Raw genomic sequence first — 23,656 nt, 5'->3', positions numbered from 1 at the left:
TTCTGTCATTTAAAGCCACCAGTCATGGGGCGCCTGGGTGGCGCAGTCGGTTAAGCGTCCGACTTCAGCCAGGTCACGATCTCGCGGTCCGTGAGTTCGAGCCCCGCGTCAGGCTCTGGGCTGATGGCTCAGAGCCTGGAGCCTGTTTCCGATTCTGTGTCTCCCTCTCTCTCTGCCCCTCCCCCATTCATGCTCTGTCTCTCTCTGTCCCAAAAATAAATAAACGCTGAAAAAAAAAAAAATTTTAAAATAAAGCCACCAGTCTGTGGCACATAGTTACGGCAGCTACAAGAAACAAATGTAAGCACTAACATAGCATATGTTATACTTAGTACATACTTTAGACTTACTTTATACTATAAATATTTATTTCACCTGATTTCCCCATCAGACTGTAAGTTCCATGGGGGACTGTAGTTCCTTTTGCTGTCGTGTCCCAGGGCCTACAACAGTGTGTGGCATTGAGTGGGCACGTCAATATTACCTGCAGAGAAGACCCCTACAGGTTAGAAAACTTGACATATACACGGCAGGGGAGAGGGCTATTCTTAGTCTCAAATAACAGAAAACATGACTCATGGTAGTTTGAGCAAATACAAATTTATTTATTTTACATAAAAGCCCAGCAGTCCAGGGCTGCGGCAGCCCTGGATGTCCTGAGGACACATGCTCCACCCAGCTCTGGTGCTCACTACTGCCCCCATGGTCACAGGGGGCTTTTGCACCTCTGGGGGTCACCCCCACTGTCCAGCAGGAGGAGGATGGGCAAACAGCCACGCCAGCTGCCATCTGGCGCTTTTTACCGAGAGTCCCCTCGGCAGGCACAGCTCTCACAGAGCCACCCTAGCTAAGAAGCTGGAGAATTTAGCTAAACATCTGGCCTTCCAGCCATGAAACAGGAGGAAGACGAGGGAGCGGTGTCTGGAGCACTTGATTCAGCAGCGTGGCTTGTGTGGAAGAATGAATGTCAGGAAATGTTTTGACAACTGGCTATACATAGTGGGAAAACCAGATCCCTACATCATACTCCACACAAAAGTCAATTCCATGGAGATTATAAACTAAGTCTGAACAAAATTTTCAGACTTTTGGGGGAAAAATATTTGGAAAAGATTAGTAATTGACATTAAAATATAGACAGTAAATCATATGACATTAGAAAATCAAAAGACACACATGCTGAGAGGTAATCCGCAAAAGCACATACCTGAAGATCCCATGAGAATGGGCATGTAACCACAAGAAAAAGGTGAGGGGCAAAAAAATTACACCACCATGGATGGATCCTTGAGGATACAAAAATCCTCAACCTGATTAGCTGAGAAATGCAAATTAAAACTTTTATACCTATCAGATCATCAATAAGTAAACATTGATAATATCAAGTGCTAAGAAATGGGCAGGGGGAATCTCAGTCACCAAGGTGGGAGCAGAATGAATACAACCCACAAGACCAATCTGACAACCAGTAAGACTGGAACGTACATAAGTTACAAGTAAGTTCAACCCGGCAGTTCCTCACACTTGTGCGTGGATGGAGATGGGCTCCAGAACATTTAGAGCAGCATTTTAAGAGCAAAAACCTGGAAACCATCCAAACATCCAGCAGTGGCCAAATGGAGAAACTGGAGTCCACTTATGCCACATCTTGAGCTACATCTAATGCAAAGATTCACAAACAGTGCTGAATTTTAAGAGCTGAGGAATACGTCTGTGTACCATTTGTAATTTTTTAGAATGCAAAACACTACTATGCGTTTAGGGATACATACCTCTACAGTAACATTTTTAAGAAACATAAAACAAAATCAGGGGCACCTGGGTGGCTCAGTTGGTTGAGCATTGGACTTCAGCTGAGGTCATGATCTCACGGTTCATGAGTTCAAGCCCCATATTGGGCTCACTGCTGTCAGCTTCAGATCCTCTGTCCCCCTCTCTCACTGTCCCTTCCCCACTTGCACTCTCTCTCTCAAAAATAAATTTAACATTAAAGAAAGAAAGAAACATAAAAAAATCAGAATCCGCAGCAATTACCTCCAAGAGGGGGGGCACCTATTTTGGGCAGGGGACAAAGAAGGGTGAAAATGCATCAGCCACGTTTCATTTCTCATGCTGTACAACAGGTGCAGTGATATACATTTATATCTAACTTCTATATGATGAAATAACTCTGTTTTTAAACTCACGTGACAGGGCATCTAGGTGGCTCAGTCGGTTGAGCATCCGACTTTGGCTTGGGTCATGATTGTAGTTTATGAGTTCGAGCCCCACAGTGGGCTCACTGTGCTGAAGCTGCTGTCAGGGTGGAGTCTGACTTGGATCCTCTGGCCCCCTGTCCTGCCCCTCACCCCCCTCGAAAATAAACATTTAAAAATAATAAATGCATGTGGCAAAAATGTAGATTACAGTAGCATGAACCCACATATATGAAAAAGCAGATGTGAGAACACAAACCTAACCTTCTAGGAAAACACCTCCAGGTTTGAACTTTGAAAGGGATGCAAACAAGCCGCTGACCGCCAAGAACAGACCAGGACCACTTCAAGATCAGCCTTCAAATCACTAGTCTACACCTGCCACTTCTCAAGCCTATATGCTCATCTGAACCACCCAACGTGGTTGTTTTCAAACTGCCCCTGCCCACACCCCACCTACTTCTTAAACCCAAACTGTAGAGCACAGAGGACTGAGTTTCATTCTCCAGATGTCTCCAACATGCAGCCAAAGGCAAGAGCCATACAGGACAGGATGCCAATTTGCCTAATAATTCAGGAATTTGGGGAAGGCCAAGATAGGGCCAAAATTAAAGGCCAAATATGGAGAGTGTAGTGCAGATTATGGTGGTTGTAGCAGCCACAGAGAGTTCCAGATTCCAGGCCTCAGTCATTCATGTCAGTACAGACACGGCACTCGCCAAGGAAGAAGATGCTCAGTGAGTCAGGAGCCACCCAGCCTAGCAGATTTTTGATGTCCAAGTGGGTTAAGTGTGGTGGAGAGAAATGAGTTAATACGTGTCAACTGCTCAGAACCACGCCTGGGATATAGTAAGCACTCAAAGTTAGCTACTTTTCAAGTAAAGAAATTGTTCTGGGGAAAGTGCTCAATAAAATATTTCTTTCAATAAGGAAGATCATGTTTTCTCTTACAGCTTCATGAACAGGCTCCCAGCCCCATGAAAAGAAAACACAGCTCAGAATTCTCTGTCACTGTGAATTTATAAACAATCTCTTGACATCTCACCTGCCAAAAGATGGGTCCTATGTGTACACAGGACACATCGAGAGGGATAAGAGACCATGAACAGTAGATCAATGAAGAGCTCAGGGGAGTGAGGGTGAAAGACTGACAGGAATATATGTTCTTACTCTTTACCACATCTACTTCTATCCACTTTTTATAAGAATCTCATCAAGAATGTTAATTATAAGAAGCCTGGTTACAACAGGGAGACAGGTTGCTCTGTTTTTAAAATGGAGAGTTGGGGCGCCTGGGTGGCTCAGATGGTTGAGCATCCAACTTCTGCTCAGGTCATGGTCTCACAGTCTGTGGGTTCGAACCCTGCGTCAGGCCCTGTGCTGACAGTTCAGAGACAGGAGTCTGTTTCGGCTTCTGTGTCTCCTTCTCTCTCTGCCCCTCCCCCAAATAAACATAAAAAAATTTTTTTTTTTTTTTTTTTTTTTAAAGATAGAGACTCAAGTGTCATTTAACTGGAAGATGCTGGGGGCACCTGGGTAGCTCAGTTGGTTGGGCGTCCGACTTCGGCACAGGTCATGATCTCACAGTCCGTGAGTTCGAGCCCCACATTGGGCTCTGTGCTGACAGCTCAGAGCCAGGAGTCTGTTTTGGATTCTGTGTCTTCCTCGCTCTCTACCCCTCCCCCGCTCAAGCTCGCTCGCTCGCTCTCTCTCTCTCTCTCTCAAAAATAAATAAAACATTAAAAAAAAAAAAAAAAAGTGCAAGATGCTGAAGATGGCTCCAGAATGGATGGGGACACACTGTTCCATGGCGGGGTCAGGAGCACCGAAGAACAGTCTGGAGAGCAGAGGCAGGCCATGGCCAGGACAGACAGACCCAAGAAAGCTGCCAGATGATGGTACTTTCCTTCTAGCTGCCGGCTTTCTTCCACTCCCTGTGCCATCTTTCTCCCCTCGAGGCACCCCAAAGGGAATACCATTACCGACCCCAACCTGTCCTTCTGTACCCACAAATCCCTTCCAGATCTTCCTGAAGCCCCCCTTAGCCCGAGTTCCCTAGAGTTCGCTTGCACTTAGGTCCCACCCTCTGTGTGGTACCCTACATCTTCCCCTGCCCAGAGTGAGAGGCTCAGAGAACGTGGAAGATGGCACAAGGCCCCATCCCCATGACCTCATTTGCTATGTGACACTGGGCAAGTTTCGCTTGACCTCCCAGAGCTGTGCTTCCCCATCTGGGAACAGGGAGCACAGCACTTGCCTCCTGGGGCTGTGTGGCAAGGCCAAGGGGATGAGGCTGAGAGCTGTAAACCACTGGCCACCTGGAAGTTACTTGAAGGAAAAGAAAAGCAAGCCCCTTAGGACAGTCACACAGCTGAGGTTGGTTATTTCACTTTATTTAGCAAACGGTCACACTCTGAGCCCCACCAAATTGCTCCTCCAGCCTCACTGAGGCTCTGCCTTGGGAAGAAGCTCAGAGGGTGACCAGAAAGGCCCAGGTTCCCCAGTCAGCCTCCTTTTCCACCAACACACACCGCACAGAACAAAATCACTGCTTGCATCGTCAGACACCCACCACAATGTGGTTGGGGGGCCCTCCAGTGTTCAAGAGCCACCTGCCAGGGCCCAGCTCCAGGCACAGACTCCTCCCTGCTCCTGAGATGGGTGAGGACCTCTGCCCCAGGTGTGGGGATGCCAAACCCTATTCCCCAGCCCTGCAGCTTATCCCTGCTGGGCAAGAAGCAAAATGTACGAAAATACTTTAATTATTTCTTTGAAACGGTTAAGAAATAAGGTCATCTTGTTTTTCTTTTACAATCTCAGTAAAAAAAAGTTCACATTAGTGCCGGGGCCCAAAACCAGGCCTTCCCCAGAGCAGAGCGCCGGCCGCTCAGTAGAATCGCTTGTTCCGCTCCTGCCGCTTCTGAAACACTACGGCCCCCACCACGGCGCACACGATGATGCCCAGGAGCGCACATAGCAGCAGCAGGAACACCCGCCACCCTGTCAGGGGCCCGCTGCGGAAGTTTCCCGTCGGGTCATCCACATTGTCTGGGGGAGAAGAGAGGGGGAGCTGAAGTGGTAAAGTGGAGAGAGAGGTCAGGCAGGCTCCTGGGAGACAGGGAGTCCAACAGGACTGAGCAGAGCAATAGGCCACAGCCAGCCCTGTGTCCTGCTCACAGCTATACCAGAGAGGGGCGGGGGAATGGATACAGGAATAATCCCACTGGGACTGAGGTTCCCAGGGAGCAAGGCCTCAGGTGTCTTCTCTGAAAGGGGCTGGTGAAAACCGAATTCCTGGCCTCCCCAGGAGAGCCTGAGTCAGCACAAGGCAAGCCCAAGACCTGCATTCACAAGCCCCACCCTGGCCCCATGCAGTCAGTGGTCCAAGATCCTGACCTAGAGAGACACAGCCCTGGCCGAAAGCAGCCCTGACTTACACCTGGATGTATTCCATGGTCCCTAGAGGGGGAATCTCCCAGGCCCTCCATCCCCTGTCCTTCTTCTCCACCACACCACTTCTCTGCTTGCTAACATCAAGAATTCTACCAGAAACAAGGCCCTGACACATGAGATATTCTCCTGGAATCCCAACTACCCTGGGATGGGGAGCTCATAATCTCACTTTTAGAGAAGGCTGAGAGCAGGAACAGACTTTGTCAAGTTCACTAGTCTGTGGGTGAAGGGACAGGAATCTGGACTCAAGTCCTCCTGCCCTGTGCAGCCTCGGCCCTATTCCTGCCACTCGGCCTCCCTCCGGAGCCACAGCCCTAGCCCTCCACTCCTCACTGTGGAGGAGGCCTGGAATGCCAGGCGGGAGCCAAGCTACGTCATCCTTTCTCACACAACCTAACCAGGGCAGGCCTGCTGACGTGGTCTCACCACCAGCCTCTCTTTTCCTCTGCCCCCTTCTCTGCCTCAGTCACTAGACTAAGCCCTAGGACGGCACCTAGCCCATGGCTAGGCAGTGAATGAAAGCTCTGGAACCATCTGCTAAAGGAGCAAATGGATCAACAGGTCTGCAAATGAGTTAAGCCCTGCCTGGCCACCCTTATTGGGTTGCTGGGTAGGTCAGAGCAGAGGAATTCTCTGAAAGCCCTCAGCCAGAAACCCTCCAATCAAAGGTTGCAAAAACAGTGGGTACACGGCAGGATTTGTTTAGCCCCTGAGATATTTGTAAGCAATATGAATCTTAAAAAAGTGAGAGGTCACATTAAGTGCTGGGTTCCACTCTGGCTCACACTCTACATGGTGACCTTGGGCTAGGCTGAGAGGCTCCTCAGTGCCCCATCCTGGCCCATAGGCAAACTTCAGGGTTCTTGGATATCTACACACATAGGAGTTTCACTTCAACCAGAACTCTTGCTCTGTGAGGAGAGACTGGTGGCTAATTAGCACCATGGAAAGAGTCCAGGCTTTGGGGCTTTGCAAAAACCCAAAGTTGATTCTTGTCTTTACTTCTTTCTAGCTGAGGAAACCTGGAGGACCAGTTGCCCTGGCTAGTGGCAGCACCTACTTCCCAGGTCATTCACTGAGACCACACACATGTTGTATCAGAATGCCCTGCATGCCACCTATACCAACAAACTGGCCCCTCTGGCTTTACTGGCCATTAACCCCGCACTAAGCACTAGCCGAAATAGGCACCAGGTGCTCACAAATCTACTCATTAGCACTGGCTGCTGATTCAAGACCCCAAGCCACAATCATAACTGGACCAAGCAAGAGCAAATGGACCATACACACTCAGCCAAGCCAGCCCCACTGCAACCCCATACCAGGCCACCCAGGCCCAGGCGGGCCTTGCATACATACCTTTGGGTGACTTGAGGAAATTGACACTGGGCTCAATCTTGGTCCAGTCAATGTTCTCTTCATCAGGCGTATGTTCTACCATCAGCTGGAACAGTTTCATGGAGATGATGTCATGATTGTCTGTAGGATCAAGAGTTAGCTTAGAAGGAGCATGGAGACTGCCTTAGGGTCCATGGCCTTCCCCAGAGAGAAGCTGCTGCTCCAGTCCCTCAGAGTGGCGACGTCCCCCAGGTAGAATTCTGCTCCTGCCTAGTGAGGGGTCTTTTTTCTTCCCAGTGACCCCCAGCTGCCCCTAGTAGGTATTCCAGGAGCTAGAATACCTCTAGAACTCAACAGTAACAAACCTGGGAGGAGGCAGGACAGAAAAAAAGCATGGATTTTACAGTCAAAATCACCTGGGTCTAAATCCTGAGGCAGTTTCCTTGTTTGTAAATCCAGGTTATAATCTCCATCTTGCCTGGTAATCATGGCAAGAAAATGAGAAAGCACACACAAAGCAGAGACAGATTGCCCAGCAGATAGTATGTACCAGAAAAGGACCTGCATGTTATTCTACAGCCAATTGAGAAGTCTGATCTTCCCGAGGGGCAGGCAGGCAGCTGCCAGGTGCTCCCATCAGAGACCCAAGTTCATAATGCAGATGAACGACTCAGCAACCAGCTGAGGGTGAGGCTCTAATATCTGGGCAGTGATTGTCCCAGAAAACACTAGAGACAGGCTCAGGTATGGGCAGAAGATAACTTCTGCTTGACAGTAAGTGACCACCCCATTTGTGAGATGGGGAGGTTGCGATCAGAGCCAAGACAGGGGTCCTGGTCCCTTGATTCCAGCATCAGTTCAGCTAACCTACTGGAACCTGAGGAAAAGCCTCATTTCAAGAGGAACTCTGTGGAAACCGGAAAAGGGACAGCCTAAAGAGCAAGGACCTGGCAACTGGGTCAGGCAGAGCCAAGTGGTATCTCAGAGCCCAGCACACACAGCCCCGGAGGCGCAGGGACAAGTCCTGACCAAGAAGTTCGACCAGAGTTTCCACCCAAGCTCTGCCCTTCCTAGGTGTGAACGTGGGGAAATCCCTTCAACTCTCAAATTCCCAATGGTCTCAGATGTATAAAAGGGAAAAGAGGGGCGCCTGGGTGGCTCCGTCAGTTAAGTGTCCGACTTCAGCTCAGGTCATGATCTCATGGTTTGTGAGTTTGAGCCCTGCATTGCACTCTCTGCTGTCAGCGCAGAGCCTGCTTCAGATCCCCTGTCTCCCTCTCTCTCTCTGCCCCTCCCCTGTGCGTGTACTCTCTCTCCCAGAATAAACAAACAAAAAAAGAATTAAAAGGGAAAAGAGACCACTACATCATGTGACTCCCCATGAGACGCCTGCTGCAGAGGCCAGCATTCCCAACTCTCTGATTAATGGTCAAGCACTACTGTGTAGTCAATTTCCAACACTCTTTATTGGGCCTCTCCAAATAGCCTTAGAGAGCATCCACCTGCCACAGATCTGGCTTTGTTTCCAGAACCTTCTCCTGACATATGCTGATGTACTACCCAATGAAATTCCAGATAACCTGAGTTGAAGGACTATGACACAAGACTGACATCCAGCTGGTAACTAATTACCAAGTAATCAACGAGCAAGTAATGATTACCTGAAGCTGGGTAACAGGGGCAAAGGGACTTATTGGACTATCCACACTAAAAACTTTAAAACCCCAAAGCAACGGACTCTCTAGGAACCTCGACATTTCAAGGGTGAAGGGGAGGCTCTCAGAAACGTCTATCCTGAGGATAAATAAGCCCTTTGTCTGGTCCTATATGTTGCTTCCCACTTCTGGTCAGCAAGAGCTGACCCTGGGCTTCGTGCCAGCCCTCTGAGGACCCTGATGCCTTCTAAGGGCCATGGCCAAGGGTCACTATAAAGTGTCACCCAGGCCTGGTGGCCCAGCGAGGCTTGCATAGGCTAGCAGCATCCCAATGCATACAGACACACTGTGGGCCAAAGAAGATAAGAGCCCTGACTTTATGAAGCTTACAATTCAGTTAAGCATACCTAGAAAATGAAATAAATTACATGGTAGATTCCAAGATGGTTAAATGCTATGAAGAAAAATAAAGCCAACAAAGGTGGTAAGGAGTGCATAGGAGACTGGGGTATGTAGGAATCAGGGAAGGCCCCAGTGAGGAAGTGACATCTGAGTAAGACCTGAAGGAGGTAAGAATGAGGCACAGGTAAAAAGGCCAAAGCAGGAGGGCGCTGGTGTATCTGAAGAAGAGCTGAGAGTGATGTAAAGGAGCAGGAAGCCATGAGTCACGGCTGATGCGGTAGAGGAGGCATGGCACACAGGGCCCAGCAACCGCTACTGGGACAGACAGGGGCCTTGACTCTGCGGAAGACGAGAGGAGTGGCAAGACCTCATTTGAGCTTTAACGGAATCGCTCTGACTGAACTGGGAGAGACTGTTGGGGAACTGGTGTGGAAGGAGGGGACCACATGGGAGGCTCCTGCAGTTGTCCAAGCGAGTGAAGATGATGGCCTGGACCTGCCAAGTAGTAAGAGAGGAAAAGTAGTCTGTTGCCCTGAGAAGACAAACCTAGCAAGACTCACCAAAGGATGAGAGGTGGCGTGTGAGAGAAAAAATAGAGACCACAGTGGCACCAAGTCTTCTTGGACTGAGCAACTAGAGTAACAGAAGTGCCATTTATGTCTTGGTGGCAAGATGTGGGCTTCAGCTATTGGCAGGTGAAGGCTGAAATGCCTGTTGGGTATCCAGGCAGAGATGCTGACCAGGCTGTTGGGTGACACAGGTCTGGAAAGGTCTGGGCTGGTGATGGAAATGTGGGACCCTGTAGCATACTCAGCCCCCTAGCTGCAGAGGGGAAGACTGCTGAGGGAGTGCTCACGGAATAAAGCCCCAAGTGTGACAACATTCCCAGATGCTAGAAAGTAGAGGAAGAAACCCAGGTGTGTGTGGAACCAAAGGAAAGAAGTTTAAGAAGGAAAGCTATCAACTATGTCACGAGCTCCCGACAGACCAGGGAAGGTCAAGACTGAGACTTAATGCCTCCCTCAGCCCAGATGCTCACCAGACAGGTCTCCGGTGCCAGCCGAGGCTCCAAAGTAGTAGCCAGTGGGCAGGCGCACTCCCGTGATGTCGATGCAATTCTTCCACTCGTTCTTGTCCTCTAGGTCGGTCATCACCTGCAGCCAGCCAGCAAGTCAAGTACGTGCCAGGTCCAAGCCCGCCCATCAACTTAAGCCTCCACGGAACTGGCACAGGCATAACCGGCCCCCATCCTGCCTGCTCACCGTCAGACGGCCACGGGAGTAGCGAACAGCCAGGAAGGTATCATGATCGCGGTTGCGGAAGTCAGCCGTGCAGCCTGCCAGCTCAGTCCAGCGGCCATCCTTGCTATGGTCGTAGGACAGGGAGCCATTGTTCACCATCACCGAGATGTACGGGAACACACGCTGAGACCGAGACACCAGTTACTCTATGGCCAGCCCATCCTGTGGAGGCACTGGGGTAGCCCGCCACCCTGATCCCTGGAGGCCCCTTTTGTGCTGAGACCAGAGAGAAGTCTTGGTTCCCACCCCCCAGCCAACTGCCCAGTCCTTCCTGTCCTGTCTGAGGGAGAGAGCAGAGGCATACCTCTGTGGTCTCATCATTGGGATATGTGTCCAAGAAGATGGCTAGGCCATGGAAGTTGTCTTTGCTTCCAAACACAGGCCCTGGAATTAGAAGGAGATGCTTTTGTAATGGGAGATATTGGAGTTGTCCCCTGGGTACCTGAAGGACAAAGTATTGCCAGTATGGGTGGGGGAAAGGGAGGCTGATTTGCGGTCATTCACCCAGGAAAGAGAAGGGATCTCTAAGGCAGGAGGTGGTGTAGGGGTACAGCAGAGAGGACTCAAAGTTTGAAACCGTTAACATGTCAGTACCTGGACATGTGCTCTGACATGTCAGGTGACAAGGGGGCAGAAAGGACTCCTACAGAAGAAAGGAAACCCCATCCTCTGCCCAAGGGTCAGCAACTTTCTGTCAAAGGCCAGACAGGAAACATTAGGCTTTGCAGCTACATATGGCCTCAGTCACAGTCTTCCTTGTTTTTGCTTTTTTAAAAACAGTAGAATGGTAAAATCCATTCTTAGCTGGTGTACAACACCAGGCCACAATGGGGTTTAGAGTTGAGCTGCAGGATCCAGCTATCCCTCTTCGCAAAGGGACACGTCCTAGAGCAGACTCGAGGTCCCAGGTTTCCTCAAAGAGGAGCTCCAGTGCCCTAACCTGGGCAGAATGCCCCCACCTATACAAGCACCTCCCTACCTGGCACAAGGCGGTCCCGGGTATACCACAAGGCAATGCCATCTCCATGGAGATTCTTCTTCCCTGCACCGTGGACTTTGAAGTGGACATGCATCTCCCAGTCCTTGAGGAAGCAAGGCTGGAGAGAAAGCAGAGAGAGCTACTTCAGAGCTCCCTGGGCCTTCCTGCCAAACAGAGGTGACCCATACAGGCCCGTCTCCTCCGCAGAGACTGGACACTCCTCGAAAAAGGGGCAGGTAGCAGGGTCACAAGTGCCACTGACCAACAGACAACCTCAGCATTCTCAGCAGGAAGAGAGGGGGGTGCTGGGCCTCCCAGGTGGGAAGGAGGGAGGTCACACAGTGTCCCAAGCTGTCTGAGGCCCAGACTCTGCCCACTCTGGCCCAGTCTTCTCTTGAGCCTGGCCACAGGTTCTCACACTGATTCACCTTCCTCAACACCAGCCAAACCCATCAGCCCTGTTTCCTTTCCATCTCGACCGCTCCTGCCCCAAAATCTTCTCGAACTAACCCTATTGGAGCCACATATTTTACAAAAAGAAAACCCATTCAGAGACAAAATAACTTGTCCACAGCAGGTATGGATGGTCTTGACTCACATTCAGATCTGTCTTAGAAACTTGTATTGTGTCTTATATATCTCCCATGGCCTTCACGCCTTTAACACAAAGTGCAGCAATTCTTTTCTGGTCTTCCATCCCCACTGTCTTTCCCTTCTAACCAACCTTCTGGATGACTTCAAACCCCAAGTTCTTGGCCAGCATACCTCCTGCCTCTTGCAGGCCCAGCCGAACTTCAGTGTGATGACAGTGCCAGGGCTGGGGGGCTGGAAAGGTCATGTTCTGGGGTCTCTGGACAACTGTGATACGAAAGAAGGCAGATACACCCAGGCATTCAGGAACATCAGGTGCAGAGCTGGACACTGTCCACAATAAGGGAAACAGCCTGGCCTCATCCACTAGAAAGTTCCTCATGAAAACTAAGGTGTTGACAAATACTTTAACAGGAACCCACTTGGAGGAAGTCTGCAGTTGGGTACATGAGCAAGTATTTAAACAAAGGCCCAGGGGGCGCCTGGGTGGCTCAGTCAGTTAAGTGTCTGACTTCAGCTCAGGTCATGATCTTGCGATTCTTGAGTTCAAGTCCCACATCAGGCTCTGTGCTGACAGCTCAGAACCTGGATCATGCTTCAGATTCTGTGTCTCCCTCTTTCTCTTTCCCTACTCTGCGTGCACACGCTAAAATAAACATTTAAAAAAATTAAAATAAAGGCCCATCAGAAAGGCAAACTAGAACAAGATGTTGTTGACTTATCCAATTGGCAACTATTAAAGAGATCATTAATACCAGTGTAGATGAGGATGGAAAGAAACACATGTTCTCAATCAATGGGATTATTGATACTCCCATCTTCTGGGGGTCAATCTGGTTGCTGCGGGTTTTTTAACAGACTCAAGACAGATCCATAAGCCTTTACACCTGAAGATACCAAAGATACTAAGCGAAAGAAAGTAAGTTGCAAAAGTGCTTTTAAAAAAAATTCGTAGGAGCGCCTGGGTGGCTCAGTCAGTTGAGTGCCCGACTTCAGCTCAGGTCATGATCTCACAGTCCGTGAGTTCGAGCCCTATGTCAGGCTCTGTGCTGATAGCTCAGAGCCTGGAGCCTGCTTCAGATTCTGTGTCTCCCTCTCTCTCTGCACCCCGCCCCCCCGACTCATGCTCTGTCTCTGTCTCAAAAATAAAAACATTAAAAAAAATTTTAATAAATATTAGTATACATAGAGAAAGAAACTAAAAGAACATGAACCAATATTAACGATAGCTGACTTTGGTAGGGGAACTACAAGAAATGTTTACTTTCTATGTTTGAATTTTGTATAATGAACATAATTCAAAAAATCAAAAATAAAAGATCAAAAACAAAAAACTTTAAGGGGACCTGGCTGGCTCAGTTAGTAGAGCACAGGACTCTTAATCTCGGGATCGCTGGGCATAATGCTCACTTAATTTTAAAAGATGTTTAAAAAAATTAAAATAAAAAACTGAGAAACTTTACATCCCACAATGGGTGATGTGGCTTGTGCATTCACTGATTCATCAGTGTACAGTTTCAGTCAGCTGTGGGCATCAAAAACCAAGGTGATGAGACCCAGCTCCGGCCCCTAAGAATGCAGAGCTGGTGGACACCTAACAACAGCTTGCAAGTAGTGTGAAATCTTAGCCTTCCCAGCTCTTGGCCAGTTGTGGCTCTGGGGAATCTGCAGATTCTACAGGGGACAACTGAGAGGTGAGGAGACAGATAGATGGACAAAGACTCTGCCCCAAGGCCTACTGAGAGAGTGGAAGGCCTGGTGAACCAAGCTTGCTTTGGGCTGGAACCGCAAAGACAGCAACCCAAAAACAAGAGTGAATGAGGAAAGGCCCTCCCAGGGGCAGTAGCTCAGCTTGAGCCCTCTCAATCCCTGAAAAGTACATTAAAGTGACTCACCCAGGCCTCAAATCTTTCAACAAGCAATATTACAAATACAGTATCTGGCATACAATAAACAACCAGGCACATAAAAAGACAAGTTATCAACAAGGCCAGAAAAGAGGGAGAAAACAGGCTGATGGGAATTCCAGATACTGGACTTTCAAATAACTAGTTTACTATAATCAAGGGGATAAATATAAGATGGAGAATTTCAAAAAATAAAAGAAATTTTATATATATATTTTTAATGTTTATTTATTTTGACGGGGGGGGGGGAGGGGAAAAGAGAGAGAGAGAGAGAGAGAACAAGCAGGGAAGGGTCAGAGAGAGAAGACAGAATCCCAAGCAGGCTCCATGCCACCAGTGCACAATGCAAGGCTTGATCTCATGAACCATGAGATCATGACCTGAGCTAAAACCAAGAATGAGACACTTTAACTGACTGAGTCACCCAGTTGTCCTAAAAATAACTGGGGAAAAAAAGGAGAAAAAAAAAAATCACACTACTAAAAAAACAAAACAAAACAAAACAACAACAACAACAACAAAAACAGTCCTAGAACTAAAAAAAACACAGTAACTGAAATTAACAATGTAATGGACAGGTAGATTAAAAACAGATGAAGAGAGAATCTGTGATCTCAAGGCCAGAGAGGTTAAAAAAAAAAAAAATGTAGGATGAAGCAGAGAGAATGAATGGTAGGTACAAAATTGTCAGTAAGAGAGAGTGAAAAACTCTAAGATACATAAACTGGAGTTTCAGAATGAGAAGTGAGAGAACAGGGCAAAGGAATATTTAAAGAGATGTCCAAGCACTTACTAAAACTGATTCACAGACATTTCACCACAAGTCTTAAATCTTACAAACCAAAGAAGACAAATAAAAAGAAAACCAGGGGCACCTGGGTGGCTTAGTCAGTTAAGCAACTGACTTCCGCTCTGGTCATGATCTCATGGTTCGTGGGTTTGAGCCCCGCACTGGGTCTGCACTGACAGTGTGGAGACTACTTAGAATTCTCTCTCTCTCTCCCTCTTTCTCTCTGCCCCTCTGCTGCTTGCATATTCTCTCCCTTCTCTCAAAAATAAATAAACTTAAAAAAAAAGAAAAGAAAACCACACCTAGGCACAAAAAGGAAGGGAGGGAGTCAGTTAAGCATCCGACTCTTCATTTCAGCTTAGGTCATGATCTTATGGTTCATGGGATTGAGCTCCACATGGGGCTCTGAGCTGGCAACATGCAGCCTGCTTGGGATTCTCTCTCCCTCTCTCTCTGCGTGCACTCTTCCCCCCACCCCTCTCTCTCAAATAAACATTTTTAGAAATAAGTGAATAAGGGGCTCAGATGGTTAAGTATCTGACTTTGGCTCAGGTCATGATCTCACAGTTTTGTGAGTGAGTTCAAGCCCTGCGTTGAGCTCTGTGCTGACAGCTCAGAGCCTGGGGCCCGCTTCAGATTGTGTCTCCCTCTCTCTCTGCCCCTGCCCCACTTGCACTGTCTCTCAAAAATGAATAAATATTTTAAATTTTTAAATAATAAAATGAACACAGGATTCTATGCTTAGCAAATGCATCCTTCAAGAATGAAGATAAAATTAAGACATTTTCAGATAAAAAAGACTTTTTAAAAAGAGACATTTTTATTTATTTATTTTAGTTTATTTATCTGAGAGAGGGAGAGTGCAAGCAGGGGTGGGGGGGAGAGAAAGAGAGGGAGGGAGGGAGGAAAAAAATATGAATCCCAAGCAGGCTCCTTGCTGGCAGGGCTCAAACTCACAAACCACGAGACCATGACCTGAGCCAAAGTTGGACACTTAACCAACTGAGCCACCCAGACGCCCCCAAAAAGAGCCGTTTTTAGATAAACAAAAACATTAAAACTGTCTTTCATTCATCAGAGAGAAAGAAAATTATCCAGATGTAAAGTCAGAGATTCAGGAAGGAACAAAGAACAACAACAACAAAAAAACCCAATAAATATGAGGGTAAAAAATCTAAATAAATATTTGCGTGAAACAATGTTTTAAAATAGAATTAAAATAAATGACAACAATGGGGTAAATAAAGTTAAAGTATTCTAAGATCCTTGCATTGTCCAGGAAGAAGGTACACATTATCGTTAGACTTTGGTAAAATATGGCTGTGTTTTAAACTCGAGTAATCACTGAAAAATTGGGAAGCAAGCAAAGAACTTTTGAGCTAGCAGAAGAGTAAAAATGGAATAAAAATTAACCAACTCAAAAGAAGACCAGAGAGAAAAATGAACAGAGAATGAGCAGTACAAACAGAAAGTAAATAATAAAAAAATAATAACTTAAAATTGTTTTAATTTTTTAAATAAAAATAATAGGAAGGTGGATTAAAGCAAAACACATCAGTAATTTTACTAAATATGAACTACATTCTGATAAGGGTACATAAGGTCTCCCTGTATTATTTCTTACAACTGCATGTAAATTTACAATTATCTCAGAAAGTTTAATTTTAAAACTAAATAAAGGGTAAAAGTCTTAAACTCAAGAGCTAAAACCATAAACCTCTTAGAAGAAAACACAGGGAAAATCTTCACAACACTGGATTTAGCAAGATTTCTTGGATAGGACACGAAAGCACAGACGACAGCAACAAAATAAAGTGAATTTCATCAAAATTAAAAATTCTTGGGGGACCTGTGTGGCTCAGTCGGTTAAGCATCTGACTGGCTCAGGTCAGGATTTCACAGTTAAGAGTTCAAGTCCTGCATCAGGCTCTCTGCTTCAACGCAAAGCCCACTTAGAATCCTGTCTCCCTCTCTCTGCCCTCTCCTGCTCACACTTTCTTCCGCTCTCTCAAAAATAAACAAACAACAACAACAAAAATTCTTGCACATCAAAAACATCAAGATAATAAAAAGACAACCAAGAAATGGAATAAAATATTTCCAAATCATGTAACTGGGAAGGGATTAATGTCTCCAGAATATAGAGAACTCCTAAAGTTAAAAACACAATTTAAAAATGAACAAAAGACTTGACATTTTTCCAAAAAGAAGATAAACAGCAAATAAGCACGTGAAAGAATGCTCAACGTCATTAGTTATTAGAGAAATGCAAATCAAAACTACAAGATATCCCCTCACACTCATTAGGATAGATGGCTATCATAAAACAAAACAAAACAAAACAAAACAAAACAAAACAAAAAAAAACACAGAAAAAGTGTTGGCAAGGATGTGGAGAAACTGGCACCTTTACACACTGCTGGTGGGAATGTAAAATGGTGTAGCTACTGTGGAAAACAGTTTGATTGTCCTCAAAAAGTTGAATATAGAATTACCATAGGACCCAGCAATTCCACTTCCTAGGTGGGGAGGAAAAAAAAAAAAAAAAGCAAGGACTCAGACACTCATACACACCCGTGTTCTTGACAGCATTATTCACAATAGCCAAAAGGTGGAAACAACCCAAGTGTTCATCAACAAATACATGAATTAACAAAATGTGTACACACACAGAAGAATATTGCTCAGCCATAAAAGGAATGAAGTACTGACACAGGCTACAACATGGACAAACTCTGAAGACATTATGCTAAATTATAAATTAATAAGCCAAACACAGACAAATACTCTAGGATTTCATTAAATGAGGTCCCTAAAAGAGTAAAATTCAGACAGAAAGAAGAATATTGGTTACCAGGGGCTCTGGGGAGCAGGAAATGGAGAGTCACTGTTGAATGAGTACAGAGTTTCGGTCTGGGAAGATAGGAAAATTCTGGAGATGGACGGCAGTGATGGTTGCACAACAAGGTGGATGAACTGCCACTGAACTGGACACTTAAAATGGTTAAGATGGTAAATTTTATGGTATGGACATTTACCGTAATAAAAAATGTTTCCCCAATTTTCTTTTACACGTGCAGCTACATAAATACGATAATCAAATTAATTTTTTATAGATAGCCATTGTATTCCTTTTAATGTTTATTTTTGTGAGGGGGGGGGAACACGCACGCGAGTCCACACATGAGAAGGGGAGGGGCAGAAAGAGGGAGACAGAGGATCCTAAGTGGGCTCTGCATTGACAGCAGACAGCCTAATGCAGGGCTCAAACCCACGAGCCAGGAGATCCCCACCTGAGCCAAGATCAGACACTCAACTGACTGAGCCACCCAGGCACCTCACCATTACATTTTTAAACACCGTTTAAATGCCAAGGAGCATCCTACTGAAGAGAACGGTTTCATAAATTAAATGATTTAAAAGTGGGGGGCATAAGGTTAAAATGGTAAATGGTGTTATGTATATTTTAACACAAAAATAAACCAACAACCCCTCAAAAGACTAATTACATGGAGTTTACAAGAAAATAACTTTGGGGCGCCTGGGTGGCACAGTCGGTTAAGCGTCCGACTTCAGCCAGGTCACGATCTCGCGGTCCGTGGGTTCGAGCCCCGCGTCAGGCTCTGGGCTGATGGCTCAGAGCCTGGAGCCTGTTTCCGATTCTGTGTCTCCCTCTCTCTCTGACCCTCCCCTGTTCATGCTCTGTCTCTCTCTGTCCCAAAAATAAATAAACGTTGAAAAAAAAAAAAAGAAAATAACTCTAAGTCATAAAGAAACGGAAAAAAGGAAAAGGACAGGAAAAGATACAGCATGCAAACACTAACCGAAAGCAAGCTTGTGTAGCTATATCAATAACAAAATTTAAAAAGGGACATTTTAATAACAAAAACATTTTTTTTTAACATTTATTTATTTTTAAGACAGAGAGAGACAGAGCATGAACGGGGGAGGGGCAGAGAGAGAGGGAGACACAGAATCGGAAGCAGGCTCCAGGCTCTGAGCCATCAGCCCAGAGCCTGACCCGGGGCTCGAACTCACGGACCGCGAGATCGTGACCTGAGCTGAAGTCGGACGCTCAACCGACTGAGCCACCCAGGCGTCCCCAAAAACATTTCTTAATAAAAGATTCCCTTTACCAGGAAAATTCTGGCCTCAAAAATCTGTAAAGCAGAAACTAACGGAATTACAAAAGTAAAAACAAATCCACAGAGAAATTTTAACATACCTCTCTTAGTAATCGATAAAAACAAGCAAAAACATCAGGAAGAATACAGATATTTGAACCCAATCAGTAAATTTAACTAAGGACCAAACAGCACACTGTACTCAACGACCTGAGAATCCACATTCTTTGCAGACACACACAGAAAATTTTCCAGAAACCAGACCATTTGCAAGACTCAACAGACCTCCAAGAAATGGAATAACAGATTGCATTCCTTGACCATGGTGAAACCAAACTAGATATTAACAACAACTTAATTTTCTAATAACTAGAAAAGCCCTTATATATTTGAAAAAAATTTTTTAAATATCTCACCTCCACAAAAGTTAGCCCAGAAACCAGATTCCAAACGGTCTCTTTGGTGCCCAGGAGTTTTCTGTACCTGAGAACAATGCACTGAGCTAAGACCCCAAGCTGGTGCAAGGTGTGCCTCCAAGCAGAAGGGCAACTGAGAACAGGGATATGAGAAAGGAACACCTACCCTCCTGCCCCTGGTATGTTCATAGGGAGAGGAGTTTCAGGAAAGAGTACACACAGAAGTTGAAACCTGGAAACTGATTCCTACAGGACTATCTGGGCCTTAGAAAGTCTTTGCACGTGGCAGATTGAAGACTGTAGATCAGTGGAGGGAAATACCAAAATAGAGACAATATAAAGCCTCTGAAGGATTTTAAGCAGGTGCAGGTGAAGTACCAGCTGGAACGGACTTAGAAGCTGATTTTGGAAGGAGGACTCGACAGCTGTGGTTTTCCACCCTAGCTGCACAGCTGAGCCAGCTGGGGAGCTCAGAAATCTTAATGCCCTGACCCTTCCCCGAGCCAATTAAATCAGAATCATGTGGCGATCATAGAGCATTTTACACTTAGTGGTTTCCACGTCCTTGCAACTAGTGGAAGGCAGAACTAATCCAATAGTTAACTGATACATCATCATTTTGATGAAAGATCACTACATGACTTTGAGTTTATAAACCAACAGAAGTTTAAAATATTGAGTGTCCCTGCTATATCTCCATCTACTATTTAAGTAAACACAGATTCTCAGCATTCACATCTATAAAAACACAAAGTAGAAGTGGTGCTGAGGCCTGTCTCATTCTGACAATAATACCCATCCAGACAGGGACTGGGGGGACAACAGCTTATTGAGATGCATTTCAATAAATTTTTACTTTTACAATAATTATCTCAAAATTGTGTAATGAATTTATTTTGACCAACTGTGTATCAATAATAATTGTAACACCCCCCCCCATATTAAAACTTAGTTTCAAGGTCCCAACAAAGTTAAAATGTTAATTTTTTTCTAATTTATTTTTATTTTAGAGAGAGAGAGAGAGAGAATGGAGGAGAGGGGCAGGGAGAAAGAGAGAGAGAATCTTAAGCAGGCCGCATGCTCTACAACGAGCCCGACGCAGCACTGGATCCCAAAACCCTAGGATCAAGGCCTGAGCTGAAACAAAGAGTCAGATGCTCAACCGAATGAGCCACCCAGGTGCCCCCAAAGTTAAAAGGTTTAAATTATTATGCCTATTTTAGTTACAGAGAATAGAACAAGCTAATCAAGAAGAAATTTTCAAGCATTAAATACATGGCATAGGATAAAATTGTGTGGGATGAGATGAAAACACACATTGAATTAAAAAAACTGATGTATAATTCAGGCTGATTCACAGTGTTTAAAACACACAATTGAAATATTTAGATTCCACTGAACATACTGAAGAGTACCAAACAGCTTTATTTTAAAATGGCAATATTTAAATATGCTAGAAACTACATCCTTTGCAAATATTCAAACTTACAATAAGTAATTTGGGATATGAACTTTTAAAAAGCACAAGAGGATATATACTTTCAGACAGTACATGAGCCAAAAAAGGTCAACCACCACCTCTGCAGCCTCCACACACGGCTCCTCAAGATGGGGCCCAATCAGCCCCTTGGGCATCCCCCTATGTCCTGTGCTCCAGTCAGTCTTGAGACTTCACGTTGGGGTCACTCCATGGTCTGGACCTCTCCGCTGAAACAGCACAGCTGTGTTTTTCTCTTTGCTCAGAGAACAGCAGGGGCTTAGGAGTGTTTGCTAATTCAGTCCCTCTCCCAGGTGGGGGCACGCAACAAAGAAAAGTCCAGAAACCAGCTCTCCAGCCCAGTAAAGGGAAGAGGTGGTTCTTGGGAAGCACTAGGCAGAAAATTCTAAGACTTCCAAGCAATTTCTTTCAAGATTTACAGGAAACATTCCAACCTTTTAAGAATAACTGCAGGGCCAAATGGGAAAGGCCCTAGAACTGAATAGGGATGTGGGGGAAGAATAGTTACATTCCAGACTAAAAATCTGATGTAGTATAGAATCCTCTCAGCCCTGTGACATTGCCACACCACTGACAATGCCAACCAATAGTTATATATACAACCATAATTAAGTTACTTGTAGCTGAACCAATTTCTAATAGTTCTAGTCCTATTTGTACCTTCCTTAAAAAATAAAAAATGTAATGCTATACTGAACTCACTTCCATAAAAAATGTAACACTACAGTATAATTTTTTAAAATTATCTGGAAGCCCTAAGACAGAATAATGTGACAGAATGTGACTTGGGGAGATAAAGTAGTTAATGAAATACTGAGTGGGTGGCACTCAAGCTGAGACACACCAGATGAGAAAGAACCAGGCAGGCATGAAGAGCCAGAAGGCAATGTGCCCAGACAGAGAGAACAACAAGTGCAAAGATCCTGAGGCAAGAAAGCAGCCAGAGAGGCTGGAACAAAATTACTAGAATGAATGGAGACACCAGGCACCAGGGGCCAGACTGTATAGACATAATGCTTGTTTATCCCTTGATGAGAGACCCCAGGCTCTGAGGATCAGAGTGAAAGCTGAAGAAAGTAAACCAGATGTCCCTAGCAAAGGAGAGGAGGAGTGGAAGAGACAGGCAGATGAGGCAACACAAGGATGGCGTAGTCTCCCAGAACTTAATGAGGAAGCCACTCAGAATGGACCAAAGAACAGGGTGGAGAAAACTAGGACAATGGCCAACAGCTTAAGCCATGGGAAGAGTTGGAATCAGGTAGGCAGGGGCAGCATCTGCCCCAAGCTGTGGCCCAGCCCAAAATTATTCCCCTTTCACCCCTTTCCTGACCTCGACCTCCTCAGTGTGGAGTCTGTGTAGCGACTTATCTTGGCCACTAGTTATGTATGACATGCCAGTGACACTCGAGGTTCCCTAACCTCTAAAGCAAAAGTCACAGAAATTAAAACTGCCTACAAGTCCAGCTCCTCTATACCACCGATGACAAGATCATCAATGAAACACTGGGGAAATGGATGGAGTCTGCAAGTATTTCTAAGGGATTCCTCCACCGTACAGGGGTAGGGGGTCAAGTATAGCAAGTGAATTGCTGGGCTTAGATATCAGACAGATCAGAATTTAAACGTTTATACCATTCGCTGGGTTAGCTCTGCATAAAGCCACAATAGCCAACTATTTCAAACAGCCTGTTTGAGAATTAAATACAATAAGGCATCATAAGGCCAGTGCCTAACACACAGAAACCACCCAATAAAGATGTTCATTCCATTTATCCCACTGTTGAGGGTTCAATTCAGGCAGCCGGAGAGTTCCGTGCTTACTAGCTACGTGACTTTGAGAAAGGCACTTTCAACTCTAAGCCTCAGCGTAGTCAGTAAAATGGAAATAACATCACTTACTTCACAAGGCTTTTGAAGAAACTAAATGAGAAAGGTGGAAAGTGTCAGGTGCAGTTCCTGACACGTCGTAGCTTCAATAGTCATTACCTGTTAATGTCACCACTGATGAGCGTTACCAAGATGAGGAAGACCTGGGCGGGAGAGAAAGGTGCCAAGCAAACCTTCGAACTAAGCTCAGGTCTGGGTGCTGCAGAGACTGGGAGTAGTGGCTTACTTAAGGGTATACCTAACCTCCTGGGAGCCACTCACCTGGTGGTTCCAGATAGAGCCCTCTTTGCTGCGCTCATCAGGGGTCAAACGCACGTACTGGCTCGTGAGTATAGTGCTGCCTTGGAAATCCCAGAGGGGCATGGAGCTGGAACCGACCCCTGTGGGCAGAGACGGACAGAGACAGGTGCGTAAGAAGCCATTCCAGGACTGGCCTTGCCAAAGACAGGAAACCCACAAAGCTGCTTTGCTCAGGAGAGAGGAACTCCCTTGTCCAACCCTGTCCAGCCTCGCCCTCACCCAGCACCCATTCCCGCCCCAGGCCTCACCTTGGTAGGGCTTGATAAGCGAATGCTCCCGCTTGAGGTGTTCACTGTTGCCGTCAGTTATATCTGCAACAACCGGCCCCAGCAACAGAAAAAGAAGTAGAGGTGTAGTGGGGCCAGGGCCAGGGCCGGGAAGCCCAGGCCTCCCCGGGCACCGCCGGCCCCAGCCCCAGCGCCAAAACCAGCCTTCCGCCGCCATTCTCCGTTCCTCTCGGCCACTTCCGCCCTGGGACTTCCGGCTTCCGGGTGTCCCATCTAATGGCCTCCGGCCGGAAACCCTCCAAACCTAGTGTCACCGGGAAGTTAAAAAAGCAAGGCTTCGCAGCAGGAGGGAAGGCGGCTTTATTTACCGACCAGCTCCCCCAGCCTGGTCGAGTGCCGTTACATCTCCTTAGCGGCTGCGAGGAACCTGTCGGCCAGCTTCGTCAATGGGTTCTTATGCGCGACAGGAGCTGCAACCAATCATTGAACAGCACGTTAAGCTTGTGAGCCAACGAGGAACAGAGGGATGGTTTGAGTCAGGGGAAGAGCGAGGGTCCTCTGCGAAGCGAGGCGTGCTGGGACTTGTAGTTTTT

General features: G+C 46.3%; 1 protein-coding gene across 3 annotated transcripts; it reads right to left on the bottom strand.

Annotated features, from left to right (window-relative positions):
• Nucleotides 1–332: 332 nt before the first annotated feature.
• On the bottom strand, nt 333–23,441 carry LMAN2 (lectin, mannose binding 2). Of its 3 annotated transcripts, none has more exons than XM_023259161.2 (8): nt 23,085–23,441; nt 22,798–22,916; nt 11,324–11,441; nt 10,649–10,728; nt 10,306–10,467; nt 10,083–10,197; nt 7,008–7,127; nt 333–484 (listed from the first exon to the last, which is right to left on the bottom strand). In XM_023259161.2, exons 1-8 carry the CDS (start codon nt 23,278–23,280, stop codon nt 444–446), a joined length of 951 nt encoding a protein of 316 aa, XP_023114929.1. In that variant the 5' UTR covers nt 23,281–23,441; the 3' UTR covers nt 333–443. The 3 variants fall into 3 exon arrangements, with proteins under 3 accessions (XP_023114929.1, XP_003981261.1, XP_006927945.1); XM_003981212.6 differs by lacking the exon at nt 333–484 and adding an exon at nt 585–5,243 and having other exon boundaries at nt 23,085–23,440; XM_006927883.5 differs by lacking the exon at nt 333–484 and adding an exon at nt 5,086–5,265.
• Nucleotides 23,442–23,656: the final 215 nt, after the last annotated feature.

This window comes from Felis catus, chromosome A1 (genome assembly GCF_018350175.1).
Source record: "Felis catus isolate Fca126 chromosome A1, F.catus_Fca126_mat1.0, whole genome shotgun sequence".
In the NCBI taxonomy this organism is placed as follows: domain Eukaryota; kingdom Metazoa; phylum Chordata; class Mammalia; order Carnivora; family Felidae; genus Felis; species Felis catus.
The sequence above is the reverse complement of the archived record's forward strand: the minus strand, read 5'-3'. Positions and strand labels throughout refer to the sequence as shown.